Source organism: Varanus komodoensis, unplaced genomic scaffold (assembly GCF_004798865.1).
Source record: "Varanus komodoensis strain SLA01 unplaced genomic scaffold, ASM479886v1 scaffold1, whole genome shotgun sequence".
NCBI lineage: Eukaryota > Metazoa > Chordata > Lepidosauria > Squamata > Varanidae > Varanus > Varanus komodoensis.
In genome coordinates, this window is record NW_025335268.1 from 25,583,803 (window position 1) to 25,607,324 (window position 23,522).

General features: G+C 39.9%; 1 protein-coding gene across 4 annotated transcripts in view; it reads left to right on the forward strand.

Moving 5' to 3' along the window:
- The window catches only part of ARID4B (AT-rich interaction domain 4B), a 120,972-nt gene that overhangs the window by 30,227 nt on the left and 67,223 nt on the right, over positions 1-23,522 (forward strand). For all 4 annotated transcript variants that reach the window (XM_044420111.1, XM_044420103.1, XM_044420119.1 and 1 more), the window contains exons 3-5: positions 17,767-17,877; positions 18,824-18,889; positions 21,590-21,680. In XM_044420111.1, the coding sequence (XP_044276046.1) occupies positions 17,767-17,877; positions 18,824-18,889; positions 21,590-21,680 (268 nt within the window). The remainder of the gene's footprint in view (positions 1-17,766; positions 17,878-18,823; positions 18,890-21,589; positions 21,681-23,522) is intronic.

Genomic DNA, 23,522 nt, shown 5'->3' on the forward strand with positions numbered 1-23,522 from the left:
GTCACATATTTTTAACTTCATCTTTTTGTGGGATTTAATTTGTAGAAACAATTACTGGTATGTTCAAAGTGTCAAGTTCCTTCACACCAGCTGAGTCTTTGAGCCAGCTGGGATCGCCAAGTACAGTGGTTGTGTTGAAAATCATGCATTTCAGTTAAGCTTTTGAAAAATATTTTGTAGCCGTTTTCTAAGTGTGTTGGTTATTTATGCAATGTTAGTTTCTGTTCCTTAATCTTGTACCATTGTGCTCACAGATGCCTCTTCACTATCCACCAGGCTCATTGTGTCTCTTGATTTGTGTGTGTGCGTGTAGCAGGGTTTCTATTATATTATTTAACTTGGATGCTGGCATGGTGCAAAATTAGGCAGCAACCTCCATTGTCATATTGTATTTCCAAAAATGTCAAATGAACTTGGTGGCTGGTTGCAGCCCCATTCTTTGTTTTAAGCATACCCCACTATTTAGAAAAAAATGAAGAAAACTGGTGTGATAAGAACTATCCTAGGTAGCTAGAGGTGGTGTATTGATCTTACTGGCTGTCTTTGCTGTTTTTCTTGGGGATAATGTGGTATGTTCCTTGGTGAGATTTGTGTGTTAGCTGGTTTGTTTGTTTTCTTGTGGTATGTATTTTGCTTGTTTTGTTTCTCTCTGTGTGTTGCCTGGGGTGGTGTGTGCATGTATTTTCCCCATGGGAGAGGTTGAATGTTTGTGTGGGTGTTCTGCATCACCACTGCCTTCTGTGCAATGGATATTTAGTCTTACTGTGTGGGGGCAAGTATGTGATTTGGCTTTGGGGATAGTGGTCATACTCTGCCTTTATCCTGTTTACAGTTTCTTGGACTCATTACTTACCTCTGAGCAGACGTATTTGATTTGATTTGTGCCTATCTTTTTATCCAAAATTAGCACTTCAAATGGCTCACAGTTATCATTAAAAGAGCTAAAAATTATAAAAAACAATAAAACAATAAAATAATTACATAATAAAAGTAAAAAGCAGCACTGAACCTAACAGATCAATATATAGCAGACTTTTCTTGATGGCAGAAGGACAGCAGAAAGGGAGAAAAGCTAGTCTTTTTTGGGAGGGAGTTCCAGAGCCAGATTGCCTTTTCTTAAGAAGATATTTTATTTTACTCTGTCAGTTCAAAAATGGCATTGCAGTTTGGAACTCACACTCCACCTCTGCCTTTTAGTTAGTTTCTTGGATAAGATACTTATCATTTAGCCTCATCAGTTTGCCTCCTTGGAGATTGGTGCTTTGGCCACACTTGACATGGTAGCCATTTTGTGTGTGGGCAGCCCCTCCCTGGCAACCATTTTGTTCAAATACCTACTACAATACTCTCTCAAAATTTCAATATATTTACCAGTCCTGATGGGAATCCTAATGATAATTACATTTGTCAGTGAAAACTGTACACAGTTATCAAAAAACACAATGCCTTCTCACTATATCTGATTCCCCACCCAACTCTTAAATGTATTTAGTGTTTATAGCTGAATACAGTCCAGAAATATTTGCAAGTTTAAAAAATATTGTCATGTGAAAATCCATCATTATCATCATAATAGAAATATATTACTGGAAATGATTTAAATGGAGACATAGAATACAATATATTCAAATAATATTTGACCTATGGTTAGAAGAACAGTAGTTCTAAATATAAGATTTTGAAATGAACATGTTATTTTAAAGTATGCTTTAACTATTAACCCAAATGTGTAAGACCTGCCTAATGATCTGAATACTCACAGAGTTTTCCACAGATTATTAATTGAACTTTAAAGCATGTATGGTGAATGTGTGTCAGATTTTGATTGGAACAGTGGTGGTTGGCAAGAAAGCTCCTGTAATCTTCTGCCCCTGCCCTCCAGAAGGATAAATAGCAGCTTTCAGTGAGGGGATATGGGGCAATAGTCACAAGGAAAGGGACAAACTCCTTGTCCCTTTAAATGCATTAACATGTGTGTGACTGCATAGCAGACCTGTTCATTTTCAAGCACATTTATTTCTGTGAGAAACTCAGATCCTAGGTTTATGCTGAATCTGTTTTCTTCAGCTCAGCATATCAGTGATGAAAAGGACTTCTTGCAGCTTTGTTCACCAGTTTTCTTAAGAGGTTATGCTAAGTTTTAACTGTAATCTAAGTAAAAGTAGTTCTGCCTCCTATCGCAGCTCCGGTGATCCATTAGGTAGCTCAGTCATGACTGATGGAATCTGGGTAAACTGGGAGGGCAGGGCTGATCTTGGAAAAGGGCCCCAAATGTGCTGCTATAGTTAGGACAGGACTGCAGGAAAGGGAGGTTGGAGCCCAAAAGGCAAAGGAGAACTGGAAAGAGGGGAGGTAGGGCAGATCAGTGCAAGAATGTTCCAGGTGAATCCATCCCAGTCAAGCAGATCCCGCATCAGAACTGTAGGGAGAGACTGCATATATCAGCTAAGAACCCCAGGAATCTGTGGTAATCCAGGTTTCTGCCTACATATGTGGATGAAGCTAGAAAGTGTGCCTGCCCTGTAATGCAATAAGGAAGTGGAAAGCACTTTAGCATGGAGACTGAGGGAGAGAATTAGAGCAGCAAAATGGTTCTCTTTTCAGAGAGGCATTGTGGAGCTGTCCAGGTAGGACTTTGACTCCCTGCCCCCCCCCATTCCAGTGTCAATAACTGTTAGTTGTATTAAATATACATTGGCAGATAGTTGTAGCAGCTACATATTTCTGCCCAAGTTCTTTATTCTTTTGCCGTGTGGGGTGCCACACTTGACATCCTAGTGGCCTGTGTGAATATACAGGGCCCTGTAGTAGCTTGTTATGTCTTAAGAACCTAGGCAGAGGAGTATGAACAATCCACACTTGAACCCATGGTGTGTTCTAGGGTTATGTGCAGATTGTCTAATCAACATACTACCCCTGCTATCTGAGCTTGCACAACAGAACAAACAGCAGCCAGGCCATGAATATTCAGATCCCACTTGGCACTAATGGTGGCCCACCATGACTTAAGTAAACCATGATGGACTATTTTGACAGATTGTATCAGTATGCATATCTTGCAAAGGTGAGAGGGGAGGAAGGCTAAGGGAGCAGCAGTTTTGTCCCCCAACATGTGTTCCCTTGTCAGATGCTTACCTGTGTGATAATGGGTTTAAACCAGGGTCCTCAAACTTATTCAACAGGGGGCCAGTTGAAATGCAGTGGCGGCGGGCACAGGGCAGTGAGGCGGAGGTGCCCGTAGGCACGGGTTCGTGAGGCAGTGGCAGCGGGCACACGTGTGCTTGGGCGGTGAGGTGGTGGCGCGCGTGCACAGCGAAGCAGCAGTGGGTGCAAGCAGTGAGGCGTTTTGGCAAATCCAAAACGATCTCCAAGTGAGCAAGCCGGTGCCTCACTGCACGCACAGCAAGGCAGGCAGCAGAATGTGTGGGGAGTACAAAACCTCTGAGCCAGGCCAGATAAATGGGCATGGTGGGCCGAATCTGGCGTGCAGGCCGAAGTTTGAGGAACCATGGTTTAAACCTTGGAGATAGGGCTGTGTAGCACAGACCTGCTTTGGATTTTGCTGAGGAAGGGGACTTGAATCCTCTCTAGTCACCAGTCCCTGGCAGCACTGGCACGTTCTTGTGATGGGTTCACACATAGGCTGTTCTGGCTTCTTTCAGTTGCAACAGCAGCTGCAGTAAAGGACAAGCTAACTCCACTATAGGCCTTAGTGGAATCAGCAAGACTTATCAATTCGGTTAGGATTTCCCATGTCACAGAAGGATCACCTTTGGTAAATTGCAAATACCATCCTCTCTGCCTCATGTGATTTACCAAATGCAAGGGATATCTGATCATATTGGCTAGTTAGAACTGCTGAGTTGGAATCCCACTGGTACTTTGAGTGGTTCTTTCTTATTGCTAACCTAACCATACTAATCATTAATAGTTATAAAGAATAGTGACATGCTTATCCACTTATCTCTTCTTTTCTGAGTAACTAGGCTGGAGGACTAATGTGCCAATCTTCTTAGCTATTATTCTGTTTTTTAACCATTCCTCTTAGCAAGCTGACCTGATAAGAAATATTTCCAAAGAAATCTTGTGCTTGATTGCAGTCTCTATATTCAGGCTCTGCCTGGGCTTAGTTTCTGACAGAGAAGCACCAGCATGTGGACTTTGCTCCAACTTTGCTAGTCCCTAATCCTAATTAGCTTTTTAAAAAACTCTTCCTATCTTTCTTCTTAGTTTCCTCTCTTTTTGTTACTGTATTAGTTTTTGTGATCTGTCAGTATAGCCAGGGAAAGGGACTTTATTAAAAGTCTCCCTTTCTAAACACTTTCTAAGCACTCAGGTCAGTCAAAGTAGGTTGAAACAATCCTAATCCTAGTAACACTCTTCCTGAAGACTGCACTTGTGCTAAGTGGGCTGCAACATGCTAATATCAGCAGTTAGTTTTAACTTTTCTGTTCTTTATTTTCCACCACTATCACATCATGGCTACCAAGTCATTATATTTCAAGTTAGCTCTTCACACATGGGCCTCCCTGGGTCTCTTATATGTCCTTCAAGCTGGTTACCCTCTGCAGTGGCATCTCTTTCATGTTATCCAGTCTTCCTGCAGGCCCGGAGTAGTGGTGATTCTATTGACTAATCAAAGTAAAGGCTTTAAGGCTCAGTCCTATGCATGCTTAGACAGAAAAGTCGTACAAATGCCCCAGCCAGCCATGCTGGAAATTTTAGAACATTTTTCTGTTTAACCATGCATAGGATTGTATCCCTGTGATGGTCTTTCTCCTTCTTATCTCACTCCTCCTCATCCTTGCCCAAATGTATATTTCCATTTTCTTTACAAGCAAAACTGTGAGTAGACCTTGTAACTTATAAAAAACAATCACACCAAAGGGCAGATAAACATTGCTTTGCTAGGCAAGTTTGTTCAAGTTGGAAGTTTGCTTTAATATGTGTTCACATTTTTGTATAGTGTGTGTGTATGTACTTTATTATATTCCAATATAGCAGAATATACGTTTAATAATATTAATTGGTAAAAATGTTATGTCTGTTGTATTATAACTCTTTAAGGCCAGGCCAAGTGAGTGATTGGGAAGAAACAGTTATTCTTTTGTTTGGTGAGTGCTTGGGCTTGTATAGTCTCTTGTGGGACCAGGACAGGCCTGGACTTGATGGAATCATGGACAACTCTGGCTTAGCTGCACTAGTTACTTTTCTTTGTATCCACATATTTGTCTTGCTTTTCCAGGGAGGCATAGTTCTAAATAGAGTTGTACTGCTCTTCTGATAAGAACAATGGTACCTATCTGATATTTGCCTTTAACCTTCATACCAGTGAGTGAGTGACATGGTCAGATAGGTTCCCAGCATGCTTTGCAGGGTAGCTGCAGTATTCTACTGATTCATTGTTGAGGGCTGTCAATTGGGACTAGTGATATCTTTGCTGAATGGGAGGGAGGATCAAACACTGGTTTGAGCTCTTCAGAAGACACCCTCCCACTGGACAGGACTTCAGTGGAAAAAATAATAAGAAAAAGTATTCTGTTGCATCTCCATAGTGATTGCCTCTGGTGAGTGTACCTTTACTAAACTGGAAATGATAAAGTATCGTTAAGTAAGAGGAACTTAAGAGCTATGCTGCATTAAACCAAGGGTCTGTCTAGTCCAGTATTCTGATCACACAGACCAAACAACTGTATATCAGAAAACCATGAACAGGACACAAGTACAGTAGCAGCATCCTGCTTGTGTTTTCTGACTGCAAGTATTAAGAGGCATACTACTTCTGATACTAGAGGTAGCACATAGCTATCATGAGTAGTAGTCTTATGCTCCATTAATTTGTCTAATCCCCTTTACAGCCATCCATCTTGGCAGCCTCTACTGCATCTTGTAGTAGTGAATTCCATAGTTTAATTATGCATTCTGTGAAGATGTATTTCCTTTATATGACCTGGATCTCCTGTAGGACAAAAGAGGCTTAACCAGGGTATTACAGTCTCAGCTGAAAATAAGATTGCTAGGCAAATCTTTTTAAAAAAAGATAATTTCTCTGGTAATTTAGCCAAAAGGAAAGCAAGAAAGAAGTCATTCAAATAGGTTACCTGGTCTGATTACACGATTCATTAATTGTTAGAAAGGATTTTTGTTTGTATGCAGGGTCTGATCATTTTTGCTTTTAATTTCAGTAATCAGAAATAATATTTATTAGTACAAGATAGTATCCAACAGGGCTGTTCCACTTTGATTGGTTCTTCTGTGCTCACAGGACCCATCACTTTTATAATAGGCTATGGAACTTCTAAAAAGTAACCTTAGAAACTAATGGAAATTGGTTATTTTCTGAATGGACAAGTCAACTGTGCTCCCTTGTAAGCTCCACTGAGCTGCCCTCTTTCACAAATGAGTGTTTCCATTTGTTTGGGGTCATTTTTAGCCTTGCTAAAGCTCTATAGCTCCAACAGTGGGTTCAGCAGGTGTGAAGGCCAATAAGATGCTATCCATTATGATAGTTTGCAGTCTCCTGATTTTGTATGATACTCTTTCCCATTCTATTAAAGTAGGCTAGCCTGCCTAGTAAATTGGCATCTATCATTTATTAATAAGTGTATCATCCTTAAGGACCACATGCTAAGCTATACAATTTGTGTTGCTGTACCACATTACTTACCAGGACCATTGCAGTGGAGGTTGCAGGAAGAAGCACCCAAAACTTTTGTCTTAGGCTATGCCTCTGCAGCCGTAGGTTTGACTTAGCTCCTCTTCTGTAAATTGAAAAGTCTATACCCCTTTCTGTGTGTGCATGCATACTATGCCTTGGAAATTTCAAGGCACTTTGTGATGGAAGTTCCCCTTCTCAAGTGTTTGTTGCTAGAGTGTGCCATGGGAGCTCTTAAGGGTATGCTAGAGAAGGATGGAGAGCTATAGCTCTTTGCCCTATCATGTGAACTGTGTTCTGCCTCTGTGGGATTTAGATGGTGCTGGTGGTGTGTTTTGATGGAATTACACCAAGTACTAACTTCTGTCATTCCAAGATTGGTGGATTGCTGTTTCCTAATTGTTTGTTGTTTCTATTGACTTTAATGGGAACGGATATACTAGAGATGTGAAGGCCCCAGGGGAAAGAACATGCTATCTACCCCCCCCACCACCACAAAAATTGTTTTAGGTTTTTTGTTTTTTTGTTTTTAAATTGAACTGTTTTGGGCTTTGAAATGTTTTCTTTTAGAATGAGGAATAATATTTGATACAAGATCAATATATGTATTGATAATCTTGCCTTACTCACCAGAAGTGATTTCTAAAAATTATAATAAGAAAACTTTTATAAAAAAACGAGCTGTAAAATTTCTGGAAATAATGAAGCCATGGGGAAAATGCTTTTTATCTTTCTCTGTACAATTTTGAGCATAGTTATTTCTTCTGTTCCTGTTGAGTTTATTGATATAATGTACTTTCACTGATAGATATTTGGGGATTCTCCAAGTAATATTCAGTTCCCAACATTTGAACAAGGTCGTCATAATATAGTATGGAAGATAATATGCAGGATTCACAGTTTGGTTTCTGTTCCGGGCTTCTTCTGGTTTGATACTGCAGCAGCCAATTAATGCAATTGTAATATAAAACCCATACTTGAAACAAGTACTCTCGATTATACTGACATTGCCACCAGATGCAACAGAGCAGTATGTGGGCCATCCCACTTTTGTTTCTTTTGTTTAATATTAATTTTGAGACTTGGGTCTATAGAACTCACTGCCACAGTTTTTAATAAACTTCTCAGTTAGATTTCAACCCTAAGCAATGCTGCATCAACTATAAAACCTTGTAGCAGCTGCCACTGGAATAAACCTTCTCTACCTCAGATAAAACCGTTAGTCTGGTTCTATGGCATAGGCATGGGATTAACACCACCACTAGAGACAACCTAAAAAGCACAAAAAAGATGCTTAACAGAAAAATTTGTGAAAGTCAATAAAAATGTGACTCTTCAAACAATAGGTTGAAATTGTAGAAAGGTTCTTAAATTAATTTTGGGTGCTTACTATTCTTAGACTGAGTCTTTTCAAGTTAAATGCAATCTCAATAGTATTTCCTTCTGAACAGATTTCCCTGCCCCTCTTTTCACAGCTCCTTTTCAGAGTCCTAACTGCTGTGCATAGTATGGGACCCTTACAACTGCCCCCCTCAAGTCCTGAGAAAGCAGTTGAATGGGACAGATTAAATGGCACCCCACTGGGAGGCAGGTATACTACTGGTGCCCATTTGTTCCAGGCAAGACTTATATATTTATTTAATTTCTATATTGCCCAACAGCTGATGCTCTCTGGGCAGTTAACAGCAACATATTTAAAAACAATATAATATCTACCAATTAAAGCATATGAAAACATCATTAAATTACCAATACAAATTCAAAACCAAACCAAAACGAAATTATATTACACTTTTAAAAGACCCTGTTAAACCCTGTTTCACAATCAACAGGCCCCAGTTACTTTTTTTTGAATGGTTGCCCTATAGTAGAGGACTGTCTTCTTCTGACACTGAAAAGATGATAAAGTTGACTCCAGGCGGACCTCAGCAGGGGAGGCACCCTGAAACTGGGGAGCCACCCTGAAGGGGCTCTTCTCCTTGTTGCCACCATCCGTTCTTCCCTTGGAGGTGGCAATCAGAGAAAGACTCCAGAAATTGATTGCAGTGTCTGAGTAGATAAAGGTTGGGAGAGGCGTTCGGTCTCAGGCTGTATAGGGCTTTATAGGTCAAAACCAGCACCTTGAATTGAATTTGGAAGCATATAAGCAACTAGTGCAAGTGGGCCAGATTTGGTGTTACGTGATCAAACCATCTCATCCCTGTCCTTAATCTGGCTACTGCCTTTTGCACAAGTTGTAGCTTCTGAACAGTCAACCCCATGTATGGTATAGAGGAGCCCCTTACCCCCAGGCACTGAAAATAACAACTGTGTTAGAGGGAGGGCCCTGAAGCAGCTCCCCCCAAAGGGGCTTTCTACTTTGGGTAGTGGCTATCCTGCATCAAGCCAGCAGAAATAGTTACAGTGCATCTCAGGTCAAGAGGGATATTAATAATTGTGTCTACAGCAGGCAGTCTAGCAGGCAGGCCTCTTTGCAGGACTGGGGCTCCTGGAGCATCTCACAGCATTGCCTCAATCCAGCCAGCCTCAAAGTCAACCAGGAGAGAGAGGCAGATGAGATGACAAAGGGGCTCCTGGACAGACTAAGTGAGGTGGGAGGAAAGGCTTGCAGAATGGCAAAGCCAGCACTCATCCCTTGCTGAAAGAGTCCAGAGGTGCAAGACTGCAGTCTTCAGGTCTTCCATATTGGACAAGTGCAACATGCTGTGGCACACTTGAGAAAATAGGGAGGGAAAAAATATGAACGTGTTTCTGTACTTCCAAATCATTCCCTCCAAAATTGTAGTTGGCAGTGGGTTGAGGAAGGCTGTCCTAGAATCAGAATTTTAAAGTTTGAATGGGCTCATTAGGTTATTGGGTCCAACCCCCTGCTGAATGCAGGACTCTAAGTTAAAGCATCCCTGATAGATGGCTGTCCAGCTGCATTTTCAATGCCTGTAGTGTGGGAGAGCCCACAGCCTCCTTTAGATAGCAGGTTCCACTGTTTTATTGTTCTAACAGTCAGGAAGTTTTACTTGATGTTCAGCCAAAATCAGCTTCCTGTAACTTAAGCCCATCATTTTGTGTCCTGCACACTGGGATGATTGAGAACAGCCCTTTTCTCTATGATAGCCTTTCAAGTAGTTGAAGAGTGCTATCATACCTCTCCTCAGTCTTCTCTTCTGAAGGCCAAACATGCCCAGTTCTTTCAGTCACTCTTCTTAGGACTTTGTTTCCTGTTCCCTGATTGTCTTTGTTGCCATCCTCAGAGCCTTTTAGTGGTTTGTCTGCATCTTTCTTAAACTGTGATGCCCTGAACTCAATGAGGCCTAGGCAGTGCTGAGTAGAGGGAAACTAGTGCCTCGCATGATTTGGAAGTGATAACTTTTTAATGAGCTCAGAATAGCATTGGTCTTTTTTGTAGTCATATACAGTGGTAGCTCAGTTCACGAATGCCGCAGTTCACGACCAAATTGGTTCACAAACAAAAATTTCAGGAAAAAATTGCCTCAGGTCATGAACTTCGCATCAGGTGATGACCACGATCGCGGCCATCTTCCCTGCATGAGCACGATCGTGATTGCTCCCATCTTTCCTGCTTACGGTTGCAGACAGACCTGTGGTCACTTGTTGTGAAGCTTATTGAATAATGGCTCCAAAGACAGTGCAGAGCAAGCACGGTGGTAAAAAGAATGTGCAGAGCGGTAATGAAGGTGACAAGAACGTGCAGATTTTTTGCCAAAATTGACCCTGCAGCTAAGAGACAAAGTAGAGAGGAAATCCCTGAAAGAGATCTCCCTGATGACCTTATGGAGGGGGACTCTCCCTTCCAACAATAACCTCCCCCCCACCTAGGTTAGTGTACGCTACAGTACTGTACTTTGTTACTTTGTTTCAAATATTTATGATTAAAAAATGTTTACAGAACGAATTAACCTTATTTACATTGAACCTTATGGGGAAATTTGACTTGGTTCACAACCAAAATCGGTTTGTGACCACATTCGTAGGGGTCAGAATGGATTAACCTTATTTACATTGAACCTTGTGGGGAAATTTGACTTGGTTCACAACCAAAATCGGTTTGTGACCACATTCGTAGGGGTCAGAATGGATTAACCTTATTTACATTGAACCTTGTGGGGAAATTTGACTTGGTTCATGACCAGAGTCATGGAATGGATTAAGTTCTTGAACCAAGGTACCACTGTATTGTTGACCCATATTTAGCTTATGATTGGCAAGCATTCCAGATCCTTCTTACTTGCAGTATTGTTGAACCAAACATCCTCTGTCTCCTTGGTTTTCAACCTTTCCACAGCTCAGGACCAGTGAAAACAGGAAAAACCCCTTGGAGACCACTGAGGCTAAATCAAAATGTACCATACACATAATAATTCTGTGTATTAGTTCTCTAACACAATACAAAGAAAAAAATGAAAATTCTCCAAAACAAACAGAAATCGAGCAATAAAAAATGCTAACAAAAGAGCAAAATACCTAGATTGGCACAGCATGGCTCTACATCAACTCCCACTGATCGGTCGCTCCCACTGATCGGTCGCTCCCACTGATCGGTCACTCCCCTCCCCGGCTGCCCTGATAGCGCTGATGCACTCTCCGTGAATGTGATATCGGCTTAGGAACAGGTGGTGGGGCACAGCCAGCCCCCATGTTGATCTGCAGTGAGCAAGATGTGGCCCCCTCATGAACTGGAAGGAAAATGCTTGTGGACCGGTGGTTGAAAACCAATGCTCCATCTTATAACCATACATTTGGCTTCTTAGGTGTAAAACTTTGCATTTGTCCCTGTTAAATTTCATTCTGTTATTTTCAGCCCAGCACTCCAACCTATGAAGATTGCTTTGAGTTTTGTTTCTGGCTTCTGGGATATTAGCTATCCCACCCAATTTTGTGTTATCTGCAAATGATCAGCGTTCCTTACAACTTCTCATCCAATTCATTAATAATAAATGTTGAACAACTGGGCCCAGAACTGAATGTATTATCTCTCCCCAGTCAGAGAATGTGCCATTGATGTGTGCTGTTTGAGTCCAATTTTGTAGCCAACTGTGGATCCCTCTGATAGTTGTCCTATCTAGCCCTCTTTTAGCTAGTTAGCTAACCAGGATATCATGGGGCACTCAGTCAAATCTTCGCTGAAGTTAAGTTGCAGTATGTCTATATCTTTCTCACAATCTACTGTGGAGAATACCTGATCAAACAATGAGGTCATATAAGTCTGGCAGGATTTCTTCTTGACAAATTCATGTTGGCTTGTAGTAATTACTGCATTGTTTCAAAGTGTGTTGCAGATTGGTTGCTTTATGATCTGCTTCAGAATTTTCCCAGGGATTCATGTCAGATTGTGGATTGTAGTTTCCAGAGTCTTTCTTTTCCTCCTTTTAAATATAGGGACAACATTAGTTCTCCTCCAGTCATCTGGCACTTTACCACTTCCATAATTTCTCAAAGATAGAGTGACTTTGAGAGTGCTTCTGGCACTTCCTCTGTTAATCTTGGCTGCAGATTATCAGGCCCTGGAGATTTGAACTCATTCAAAGTGATTAGGTGTTTCTTGACCAATCAGTCTCAAGCTGCAATTCTGCCCCTTCAGGTTGCACTTCACCTTTGCCAGAGAGATGATAGACTCTCTTTGGAGAGAAAACTGAGCTAAAGTAGTAGCTGAGCACTCCTGCCTTTTTCTTTGTCATCTGTTACCATTTTGTCATCACTGAGTAGCTGAGCACAATTTCTTTCTTCTCTGTGTTACTTTGCACATATCTGAAGAAAGCTTTTTTGTTGCTTTTATTATTCCTCACTAATCCTCTCTTATTCTCAGCTTTACCCTTCCTACTGTCATCCATACAATTCTGTGCTGCCTCCGTGGCCTTCCTTCCACTTCCTTTACGTGTCTCTTTTTGTTTCGAGGTCATGTCTAATTGTTTAATGACCTTATATCAGCCTTTTCTATTATCTTCTCCCTCTTTGTTGGAATTGTTTGTAATTGTACCTTTAGAATGTCCTTAAAAATCCTCTCCCATCTTAGATTCCTTTCTTTAGAGCCACTTGCCATGGGAACTTAGGTATCATTGTATTGAGTTTATTTTGTAAAAATCTAGAGTATACATTTGGCTACACTCAGCTTTTGCTTCCTTTAGAATAGAGAATTCAAGTATGGCATGGTCACTTTCCCCCAGGCTTCCCATTGTTGCTACTTTATCCACTGGATTATCCCTGTTCATTAGACTGAAGTCAAGGATCGCCAGTCTTCAAGTGCCTTCCTTCACTATCTGTGCAAAAAAAAAAAAAATATCAGCAACACAAATCAGGGATTTCTTGGAGAGGTCATATTTCGCAGAATTTGTCTCCCTGGACATAGGGGAAATTGAAGTCCCCCATTGCTACTCCATCATGCATCTCTGAAGCATAGATACATTGCTTTTCAAAAGTTTCATCCTTGTCTTTTCTGTGACTGGGTGGTTGGTAGCAGATTCCAACCACCTTGTTCCATGTATTTTTGGCTTCATTTATTTTAATCTAGAAGCTATTTATTTATTTATTTTCTAGACCACCCAACGGTTGAAGCACTATAAGCTCTTCCTCCTGTATTTCTTTATAGAGATATGTATCTTTAGCATATAGTTTGACTCAGCCTCCTTTTCTGTTTTCTTTGAACAGGTTCTGTCCTTCAGTTACTTAATTTTTAATCATAGGAGCCATCCCATTAGGAGTCATGTATTAAGATTTCAAGTTTGTGCTGTTTCCCATACTCTGGGCATTAGTATATAGGTATTGAAGACTATGTGCTTTATGGTCTAGCTTTCTTCATACATTTTTAGAAGAATATTGTTTAGGTGCTATTACAGCCACATTCTTGTAGTGCTTAAGTCTATGTGCACTGCTACCCCGAAGTTTACTTATTGTTTCTGTTATTCATTTCTGTACCACCCCACAGCTGAAGCTCTCAGGGCCCCAAAGTTCTTGAGTTTCCTTCCCTAAGCTTCAAAGACTGATATGTTTTCTTTAAAGCTCCACTTAGCAGTTATTGTTTATTCCCACATGGATGAGAAGGAAAGGGATATGTGTCAGTGTTACAAGCACTGGCTACTCTTTAGTCACATCATTCTTCCAAGGAGACAGCACACCTGGTGACTCCATGGTTCTTTATCATATACATGAGCTTCTACCCCACACTGCAGGGAGTCCTGCATAACTACCACTCTTCCCTTATTGTTGTTGACCTTGGTTTTGTTGCTTTTGCTTGACTGACCTCCAGCCTTATACTTGCTGTCACACAGGGTGCCCTGTAGTAGCTCTTCTGTATGGTGTCCTCCAGTCTCATCTTGATGTACCTGAATATATCTTAAACATAAGAAGGAAGGATAGTGAAGGGCTGATTTTTTAAAAGAAGTTACTGTTAACTTCCATTCTTTTCAGATACCTGAACAGACAAATCTTCAGATAGTTTCACTGCTTCAGTGGTGTAGTGTCTTCTAGTTCTTCTGCTCCTAACTGTCATGCTTTTCCAGGGATTATTTCTCCTTAATTTCCCCTTGATATTCAGGATTTGCCCGTGCTGCCTTAGCTATCTGTTGCTCTTCTATCCCCCATACTTCACTTTGCTGTTGTAGTTCTGCTATTCTCTAAGAACTCTTTGTCTTCTCTTATTTCCTTGAGGGTGGACACTTGCTGTTCGAATACTCTCACTTTTTCTTCTAACAGGGCATCTGCTTGCATTTGTTGTATGTGCTTGCCATGTTGGTTTTAGGCACCCCCCACAGCACTTCACAGGCCTTGCAGGTGACCACCACTGCAGAGTTTTTTTTTTTTTTTTTTTTTGATATAGCAGAGGTGGGCAAACTGAGGCTCAGGAGCTGCATGCAGCACTACTGAATTTATTTTGTGGGTTACCCTCACTGCTGCAGGTTCCCACAGGCACCAATTGCTGCTCACCACTGCCTGCAGCAGCCCACTTGCTGCTTGCCACTCACTGCTGCCCACAGGCGCCCACTTGCCGCTTGTCACAGCTCCTGCAGGTGTCCACTTACAGCTCTAAAACATTTACCATATGTGACTATTCTGTTGAGCAGGTCTGACCATCCTGGTCTATAGTCTCCTCCTTTTTTATTCTACATTACTGATGCTTTTGGAATGAGCTGTGCTTTATCCTGGTTTTCCTGAAGGTTAAGAACAGATTCCTACTATATACAGATGTATGTTACAACATTTTTTAAAAATTAATCTCCTCTTTGTCTTCCCTTGTTCAACTCCACTGCCAAACTTCTGTTAGCTCTCTCTGCTTGCTTGCTTGCTTGCTCACTCTGATCACTCACTCTCTGAGATCTTGCTTGTATAGAGCCCCCATACCAGCTTGGTCAGTTTCCTCTGCTTATCTAGGAGTCAGGAAACAGAATGAGTTTAGATGTGTCAAGCTTGTTAAAAATAAGAGGTGTAGAGTTTTTTGCCAAAACTTCTGGGGGGGGGGATCCATATTTTTCCAATGGCTTCAAAATTCCTGAGAATTTTACACCTTTAGAAAATATTGACACTAGTCTTCTTCTGACTGTAAAGTTATGTGCTACTGTTTGTGTGTTGTGGGGAAAGATTGAACTTTTGAGTAAGACATAAGTATGCCATTGCCACAACTCTCCTTTATTCCTACTTAGTTTTTAGCAATTTTGCTGGCACAGTTCTGGGAGCATAGTAGCACTGTTGAGCTGGACTATCTGAAATCTTGGTTGTATAAATAGGTTCTGCTTAATCTTAACCTACTCTAGTCAGTAGATTTTTAGGATTTTGCTGTTGTTTACCAAGTTGTAAAAACATTCCCCTTCACCTTGGATATGGGAAATAGAGATAGGGAAGGGTTGGTTTTAAGTGTACTGATACTTCCATTCTTTTCAGAAAATGAAAGCAATTGGCTCTTCAGATTTAAATCATATCTGACAATTTTTAAACTGAAAAGAATGCAATTGAATTACTTGGAATAAATTTATAATTTCTTAAACAAGAAGGAAATATGCTTCACGACTACAGAACTTCATTTTTAGTAAAAAAAAAAAAAAAAAAGCACATGTTGCCTAAAGTTTTCTATTCCTAAATTAAATTATGGGAATGTGTAAAGTCAGGAGTAACCTAGTGGATCATTTGAAAAGGTATTCTCATGGTAGGATATCCCACCTGTTAAACATTTCCAACAGATGGTTGGTTACCCTCTTGATACCTATTAAAGAACATTTGTCAAAGTTTTGAGGTCCCCCAAATTAGCAGCTAATTATCCATAGAGCATGGACAGACAACTCATGGTTCTCCAGATGCTTTTGCCTACAACTGCTGTAATTTCTGCTAGCTATGCTGTCTAGGGCTGTTGAGAATTGTAGGACAAAAATCTGGGAGAAACACAAGTTGCTCACCCCTGGTCTAGATCTTAGAAACTGTGAGGAAAGCCCTATAGAAGCTGTTATCTCAGACAGAATCTCCAGGCCTTTGTAATAATGGGTTCCTCCACCACTTCCTGGATTGCCACTGTATATTGCTGTAGAACCCATGGCAACACTGTTTTCCTCTGCTCCCAAATAACACTGCAAGAAGGAATACTGCATGCAGTTGAGACTTGTATTTCACTGGTGGTTTATGGCTTCCAGTTTGGCCCATCATCACTTTTGCTTGAGCATGTAAGGACAAGTAAGAGCATTCTAGAATCAGTGTGAGGGTCTAGGCCAGTGGTGGCGAACCTATGGCACATGTGCCGCAGTGGGCACACAGAGCCCTGTCTGTTGGCATGCGAGCCAAGTTGCCCCAGCATCGCCCCAGCAGCCGAGCATTGGATAACAATGCACATAGGGGCCATGCGCATGCTTGGAAAGGAGTAGAGGCACTAGGCGATGATGTCATGCACCGCGACTCGCCTGAGCTTTCGCATGGCTGGTCAGTGTGCTGCCAAGGATATAGATAAATTTGCTTGGACTGGCTGTGAGTTTTAATACATTCGTTTTTATTAACAAATTACATCAAATCTGATAAAAGAAACAGACTAACAGATGACCTGAGTGCTGCATGTGTTGCTCTCAAATTAACAAAGTATGAGCCAAGGTTTGACAAATTATCGGCATGCATACAGCAGCAAAGATTACATTAATTGTGCAAAAGCATGCCAAATGCAAACTTTTACCTTTCAATAAAAAGCTGTTTGTATCATTGAAAGCTCTGTAATTGTGTTTTTCTTTTAAGACAAAAGATGTTAATGTATGAGTTGTTTTTTCTAAATTAAAACCTCTGTATTCAGGTTTTATTGCAGTGTTGGCACTTTGCGGTAAGTAAGTGGGTTTTGGGTTGCAGTTTGGGCACTCAGTCTCTAAAAGGTTTGCCATCACTGATCTAGGCAAAGGGATCTCTAGGTTCCTTGGATGAGTCACTTTTGAGGGTAGGCGCTGATGGGTTCTTGAAACTATGGGTTTTGTTAAACATTCTTCTGAATTGGTATAGTCCTCCCCCATCCAGAGGACTTTCCCAGTATATTCAGGGGCTTGTTCAGGTTGAGGTATATGGATAGTGGCTCAGTAGGAGCCCACTGAAAATTCCCATCTATTCCATAATGTCTTCTGTGGGTAGAGAGAAGTATACTGATATAATAATCAAATTATCAAGTAGAAGAAAATGTTGTTAATATGCTGTTGCCTGTAGCAGTTGCTAAATCATGTCCAAGGTAACATGGATGGAAAGAAATGAAAGCTGAGCAATGTCTGGAAAACTATGTGAATGGAGAACTATAATGTACATAATGTTGAGGTTACATATCAAGTTAAAATAATTACTTTAATTCACAAGTCTTTGATCTATGTGACTAAGTCTGTAAGTTACGGAAAATCTGAGAATTTTGTAACTGAACTTTTATTAATTATTTTAATGCATATTTTAATTGCTTTGGCAAGATAAAGGTAAGTAGTTTGATGATCCCCACTTGTAAAAGCTGCAGTAATTTGAGCTGTGAAAACATCTTCGTACTGGAGTTTGGACTGTGTTGTTTATTTTTACATATTTATTGTAACCTCCTTTAAAAGGATTGATTGTGCATCAAATATCTGTAAAGGATTTAAAAGCCAAGTGTGTTCCTTTTTCTTCTCTACTAGGCCCTTGATGAGCCTCCATATTTGACTGTGGGCACAGATGTGAGTGCAAAATATAGAGGGGCCTTCTGTGAGGCCAAGATCAAGACAGCAAAAAGACTCGTCAAAGTCAAGGTACATAAGTACATTTAAAAGAAAAAAATTGCAAAAGAAACCCTGTTGTGTGAGTATTACAGTGAGCTATTCTGAGAAAGAGAGAAATGGGGAGTTTCTTCTCTGGGGTTGAGTGGTCAGCTGCTCTCTTGCACTGGTAAATTATGCTGCTATCATATGGGAACTTATAATAGTTTTAAATTATACAGGTGGTGGACACCAAATGTAATCAGCAACAACATAGCATTAGTGTTAGGTTTTTTTAACAGTAACTCCAAGCATTATCAGTTCATTATCCACATTTTGAAAATGTATAAGTGCAACTATCAAATTAGGAAGATATAAATTAGAACTTGCGCAGATAAAATGATGTTAGGAAAATTTTCTTTGATATGAGAGTCTTCTTCCCATATTAGTCTTAACTTTATCAAATGTTGAGCTTAAGTTTTCCACAATCATGAAATATTCCAATCTCCAAATATTCCAAATATTCCAATGGCGTTGATTACTTTTCTATGGAACCCTTCCTTCAAGGCATTGAGGAAACCATGTATGTGGGAATTTCATTCAATCAGTGCTGGGATAGACCTGAGTGTGACTTACTCAAGGCACTTACTTTGTAGCTGGATAGAAGACTGAAGAAAGTTTCCTTAGGCTAAGTCCAGCCACCTGTCTTACATTAGCTCAAATATTCATTTTAATAGATATTTTCAACTGAGTGATAATTTTAATATTTCAGATTCTTTTTCAAAATCTGTTTAGCAATGTAGTCTGCTACAGAATCTAATACTGCTACAGAAGAAGTGCTTCCAAACTGAGAGTGAGAGAAGACAGGTGAAATACAGTTATTTGACTGGTAGTGACATAATCTGTAGTTTCTTCAGGCTGCTTAAAGTCAAAATCAAAGATAGATTAGCTCAATTTATCCTTGCATTGTTTTTATTGTCTTTTGCATTTTGTATTTTAGGTAACATTTAGACATGATTCATCAACTGTAGAAGTTCAGGATGATCACATAAAAGGCCCTTTAAAGGTAACATATTTATATAATATGCATTTCCTGATTGAGTGGTCTATTTATAGAAATTTTTATGAAAGATGTACTTATTGAACATTCAGCTACCAGATATCAAAATTGCCTTCTGGAGCCTGAACATTTATTATTTAACCAGGATAGAATATAGTTTACATAATGTTGGGTTGAATTGTTTTGAGCTGTAGAATGGAAGAAGTAACTTGTATCTCACATAGTGCATGAATACTTAGAATAGATTCTGAAAATATATGGACTTGGATTCAAATTACCACAGCCAGTGTTCTGAGAGTACATCTGGACTTTCCTGGTTTTCTCTACAGGCTTATCTGCTTCTCTTATCTCCCAGAAAACTCACCAGTGAGAGCTATAGAGCAGTACGGAATAGAAAGCAATTTATATGTTGGGACTTGCAACATGCACCACAATACATTTGTGGGAATGCCTTCTCTTTACACTTGAGGCTTTTTGAATCACATATGACATTTAGGATCTTTCCTTACTTTAAGCTACTCCTTCTGGTAAATAAAGATTTTGGCCACAAGAAAGCAATCTTGCATATAGAATTTGGATAGCCCCCAAATCAGCCCCCCCCATGTCTGCTATTTTGCTAGTGAGAGTGTGATGTGAAGGAGATGTGTGCGCAAATGATGCGTCCCTCAAATCCCTTCCTCATCACAATCTTTACTCCTCTCCCATTGTTTATTTGGCCCTTTTTTAAGCACCAATCACTGACTGAACATTACCTTTCAGTGGTTATGCATATCAAGAATTCTTCTTCCATTGTTGCTACAGCTGGCAGTTCTGTCCAGTCCACTGATTCACTGACAGCTGCTGGTTATATTGCATCACACTCCTGGTTTACTCCAGAATAGTAAGTAGTTTACAGAAACTTCTCATAAAAGACTGTGGACACAAGGTGATCCTAAACAAAGTAGTGTAGGTATGACAACTCATTTTACAGAAATTATTAGCTGCCTTCCATGTATTGGTGAATCACATGCATCAGTGGCTGATTTAATAATTCAAAATACATACTGTGGAAATATATTAACTCATGGAAAACAATGAGAGATAAGCAATGTCTCCTCATAACCATTACAGTTCCTAGTGTAAAGGAAGGGTTGTCCCTATGATGGAGAGAATGCAGCTTTTGCTTTTTGCTTTTGTTTTGTTTTCATTCTCTAATATTAATTGCTTCCTTTCCTGTGAACTCAACAGAGAACACAAGAGCAAAGACAACAGAAGGAAAGATAATGGGTTAACAAAAAGCATGTTAATTTCAAATGGAACACTTAAAAGAAAGTTTTTAGATAAGTGATTATTCAAATTAAAAAAACTAACATCTTTTACACTGATTAGAAATTTTCTCTTTTAATAATTTCAGTGACACAAAGGAGTTGAAACAGTAGTGCATAGTAGTTCAGGCTTTCAGGACACAGACCAGAGAAACTTGTCTGGCTTTTTAGACACCTATTGTAATGAAACAACTTTGACCATTAGCTCTTGTTCACCATCTGCTGGCAGTAAGGACGTAGTAAATAGCACATAAAAATACCTGAAAAGATATTTGGGTGCAAAACTTTGGGCCTACTAACCTTTTTTTTTTTAAGATCTACTTCTTCTAAGTAGAATTCTGAAGCTCCCCTGACCTAGTCCAAAATGTCAGTTCTGTGAATTACTAGCAATCAGACCAAATTGAAATTATTTTCCAACTTCAATATTTATAACTCTGTATAACTGAGATGTGTCTCATAAATTACTTGCTCTTAAGTTTCACTGAATGTATGGGCATGTACATTATGTGTGCATACTTTGCCATTTATTGTTTCAATTGAACAACAGGATGAATGCCTGGTGTGCTTCCTGCTTCCAGTCATGTTGAACAATCATAGTATTAGGTGTTAATTTTTGTAGAAATCAGTGGTGTATTGCAGATTTTGTCAACAAGAGTGCTGTCACTGCAGTTCTGTTTCTCTTTGGGTGCCTTTTCTGAGGACTTTTCAACTTATTTGATTTTCATTTTTTTCCTGTATTGCACAAAACAATCTTATACAATACCAGTGTTTTCGTATATTTCACTTGCATATTTTGAAGAATATAGGCTACCAAGTTACATTTAAATGTCTCTTCAGGTATAAAATAAAATCTGGACAGAGTTGCAAAACTGCAACTTCAGTAGGCCAAGACATAAAACATTCTGTGCATGCATCATGATTTTTCATCCCTCTTTTGTGTCCCCCAAACAGAACTTGTGGAGATCTGGAGATTTTTTCCCTGCTTGACTAACTTTCATTGAATTGTGAGGTTCTGCAGCAAGGAACGAGACTCAAAAGTTCCCCCATGTTTGCCTGCAACTGCTTTATGCACAGTTACCATTGGAACTTCACTGTAGAACAGAGTATATCATTAGATTCCAAAAAGTTGATAAGCACACTGCAACATCTGGGTATGCAGTACTATATGGTACATCATCCAACATGTACTGTATCTTGATTTAAAAAAACACAACAGGTTTTAAAATGTTACTCCCATTCATATTTTTCCCAGATCTTTTTTTTTGGAAATCAAGCTGCATATTGTACTTAAGTAAATAGCTAGGCGTCTGAAAATAGAAATTGTATGTAATAAAGTAAATTGTTCAATATTTTCTAATCGAGTACCAAATTGGTAGATATCTAAGTAGTTTTTATGTTTTAGGTAGGAACCGTGGTGGAAGTCAGGAATCCAGATGGAACATACCAGGAGGCTGTCATCAACAAATTAACAGATGCTAGTTGGTACACTGTAGGTAAGGAAAACTTCATTTTTCACCAGTCCAATAATTGAAGGTTAAAAACACATCATGTTTCGTATGCAGTTAAATTTAGGCCTCTTTTTATTTATTGAGGAACTTCTTTGTCTAACAATATCACTTTAATTGAAATCTGTATACCTGCTAACAACATTCTTTGAGAGTGCTGCTTAACAACAGGAAAAAACAGTTGGTATGGAAATAGGAAGAAATTAATAAAAGATGGTGACAGAATAATTTAGGCAAAGTGAAAGCAATGAGAAAAGTTTTGTGAAGAAAAGTGGCTAAGAAAACATCTATGGTCTGGTTTCCAGAGTTTGCAGAAAAGTTTACAGTCATGCATTATCACTGATAAAGTTCAGTTTAAGTTAAATTTTTGCTTCTAGTACATAATACATATTCAGTGCGCCTGAAAATGAAAAGTGTAAAATGCTACTGAAATGTATCAAATTTTAGATGAGAAAGTGATTATAACTCACAAGCTAAAATAGAACAGCTCTAGAGGTATCTTCAGATAGAAGGCTGGAACCAACACGTGGCCCTCTAGAACAGCGATCCTCAAACTTTTTGAATAGGGGGCCAGTTCAAAGGTGCCAGCGATGGGCGTGGGCCGCCAAGGCAGGGACATGCCTGCACAGAGATCGTTTTCTCCAAGTGAGTCCAAAATGATATCCTTGTGAACAAGTTGGTGCCTCGCCACGCAGCAGGCTGGAAAAATGGGCATAGTAGGCCAGATGCAGCCCGTGGGCTGCAGTTTGAGGACCCATGCACTAGATCATAGAATAGTAGAGTTGGAGGGGCCATGAAGGCCATTGAGTCCAACCTCCTGCTATTGCAGGACACAGATGTTTTGGTCTAAAACTGTAATCAGCCCTTACCAGCATGGCTAATGATGAGGGATGAGGAGAGTTATCGGCCAAAATAACTGGAAGAACACGTGTTGTATACTCCCAGTGTAAGACCTTTTTGTTCTCAAGAGTTGCTTTTTCTGCTGTGCTAAAACTTAGTTATTCATTGTTTCTCTCAGATATGGGAATATCTTAACATCATGGAGGTTGCTTATGTAAGCAGTCTGCCCCCCTTCCCCCAATGCACACATGGCCTTCACTACATAATCTACTTGGAAATAGAGCCTCTGGTGTCTTGAAACGCTTGTCTGTCAATGTCAGGCGGGCACAGCTATTGGTTCATTTTTGGTGCCTGCTGCAGACATTTTTATTGAAATGAAGTTTCCCTGACTTAGAAAATGCAGTTTGATTAGCATAATTTGATTTTAAAGATAGTAACTCTGATTCCATTTTCTTTCTTTTTATTGTGTACTACTCACATACATTTTAGTGTATGGTATATAAATCTTATAAGCAAATCATAGAATAGTAGAGTTGGAATGGGCCATGAAAGTCCAACCTCCTGCTGTTGCAGGACACCACGTTACACCATCCCACTCAGAGATGGCTGTCCAGTTTCTTTTTGAATGTCTCTAGTGTGGGAGAGTACGCCACCTCTTTAGGCTGCTCGTTCCACTGTTGTATTGCTCTGACAGTGATGAAGCTTTTCCTTTTCATTAAAATACACAACATACAACACAATAAAACAGTATAAAATTTCAGTGATGTTTTAAACAGTATATTTTAAAAGAGCATCTACAACAAATTCAGGCATCCCTTCCTCAAAGCAATGCCTCCCAAACTTCAGCTGCACCTTTTCTTATAAGGTCTCTGGAGGCAGGGAGCTGGGGGAATGGCTCACCCTGGTTGGAGCAGTAACTCTTCCCCAAAGCACTGCCTTCCAAACTGCAGCTTTAGCCTTGCCAGGAATTATAGACACTTTCCTAACTTC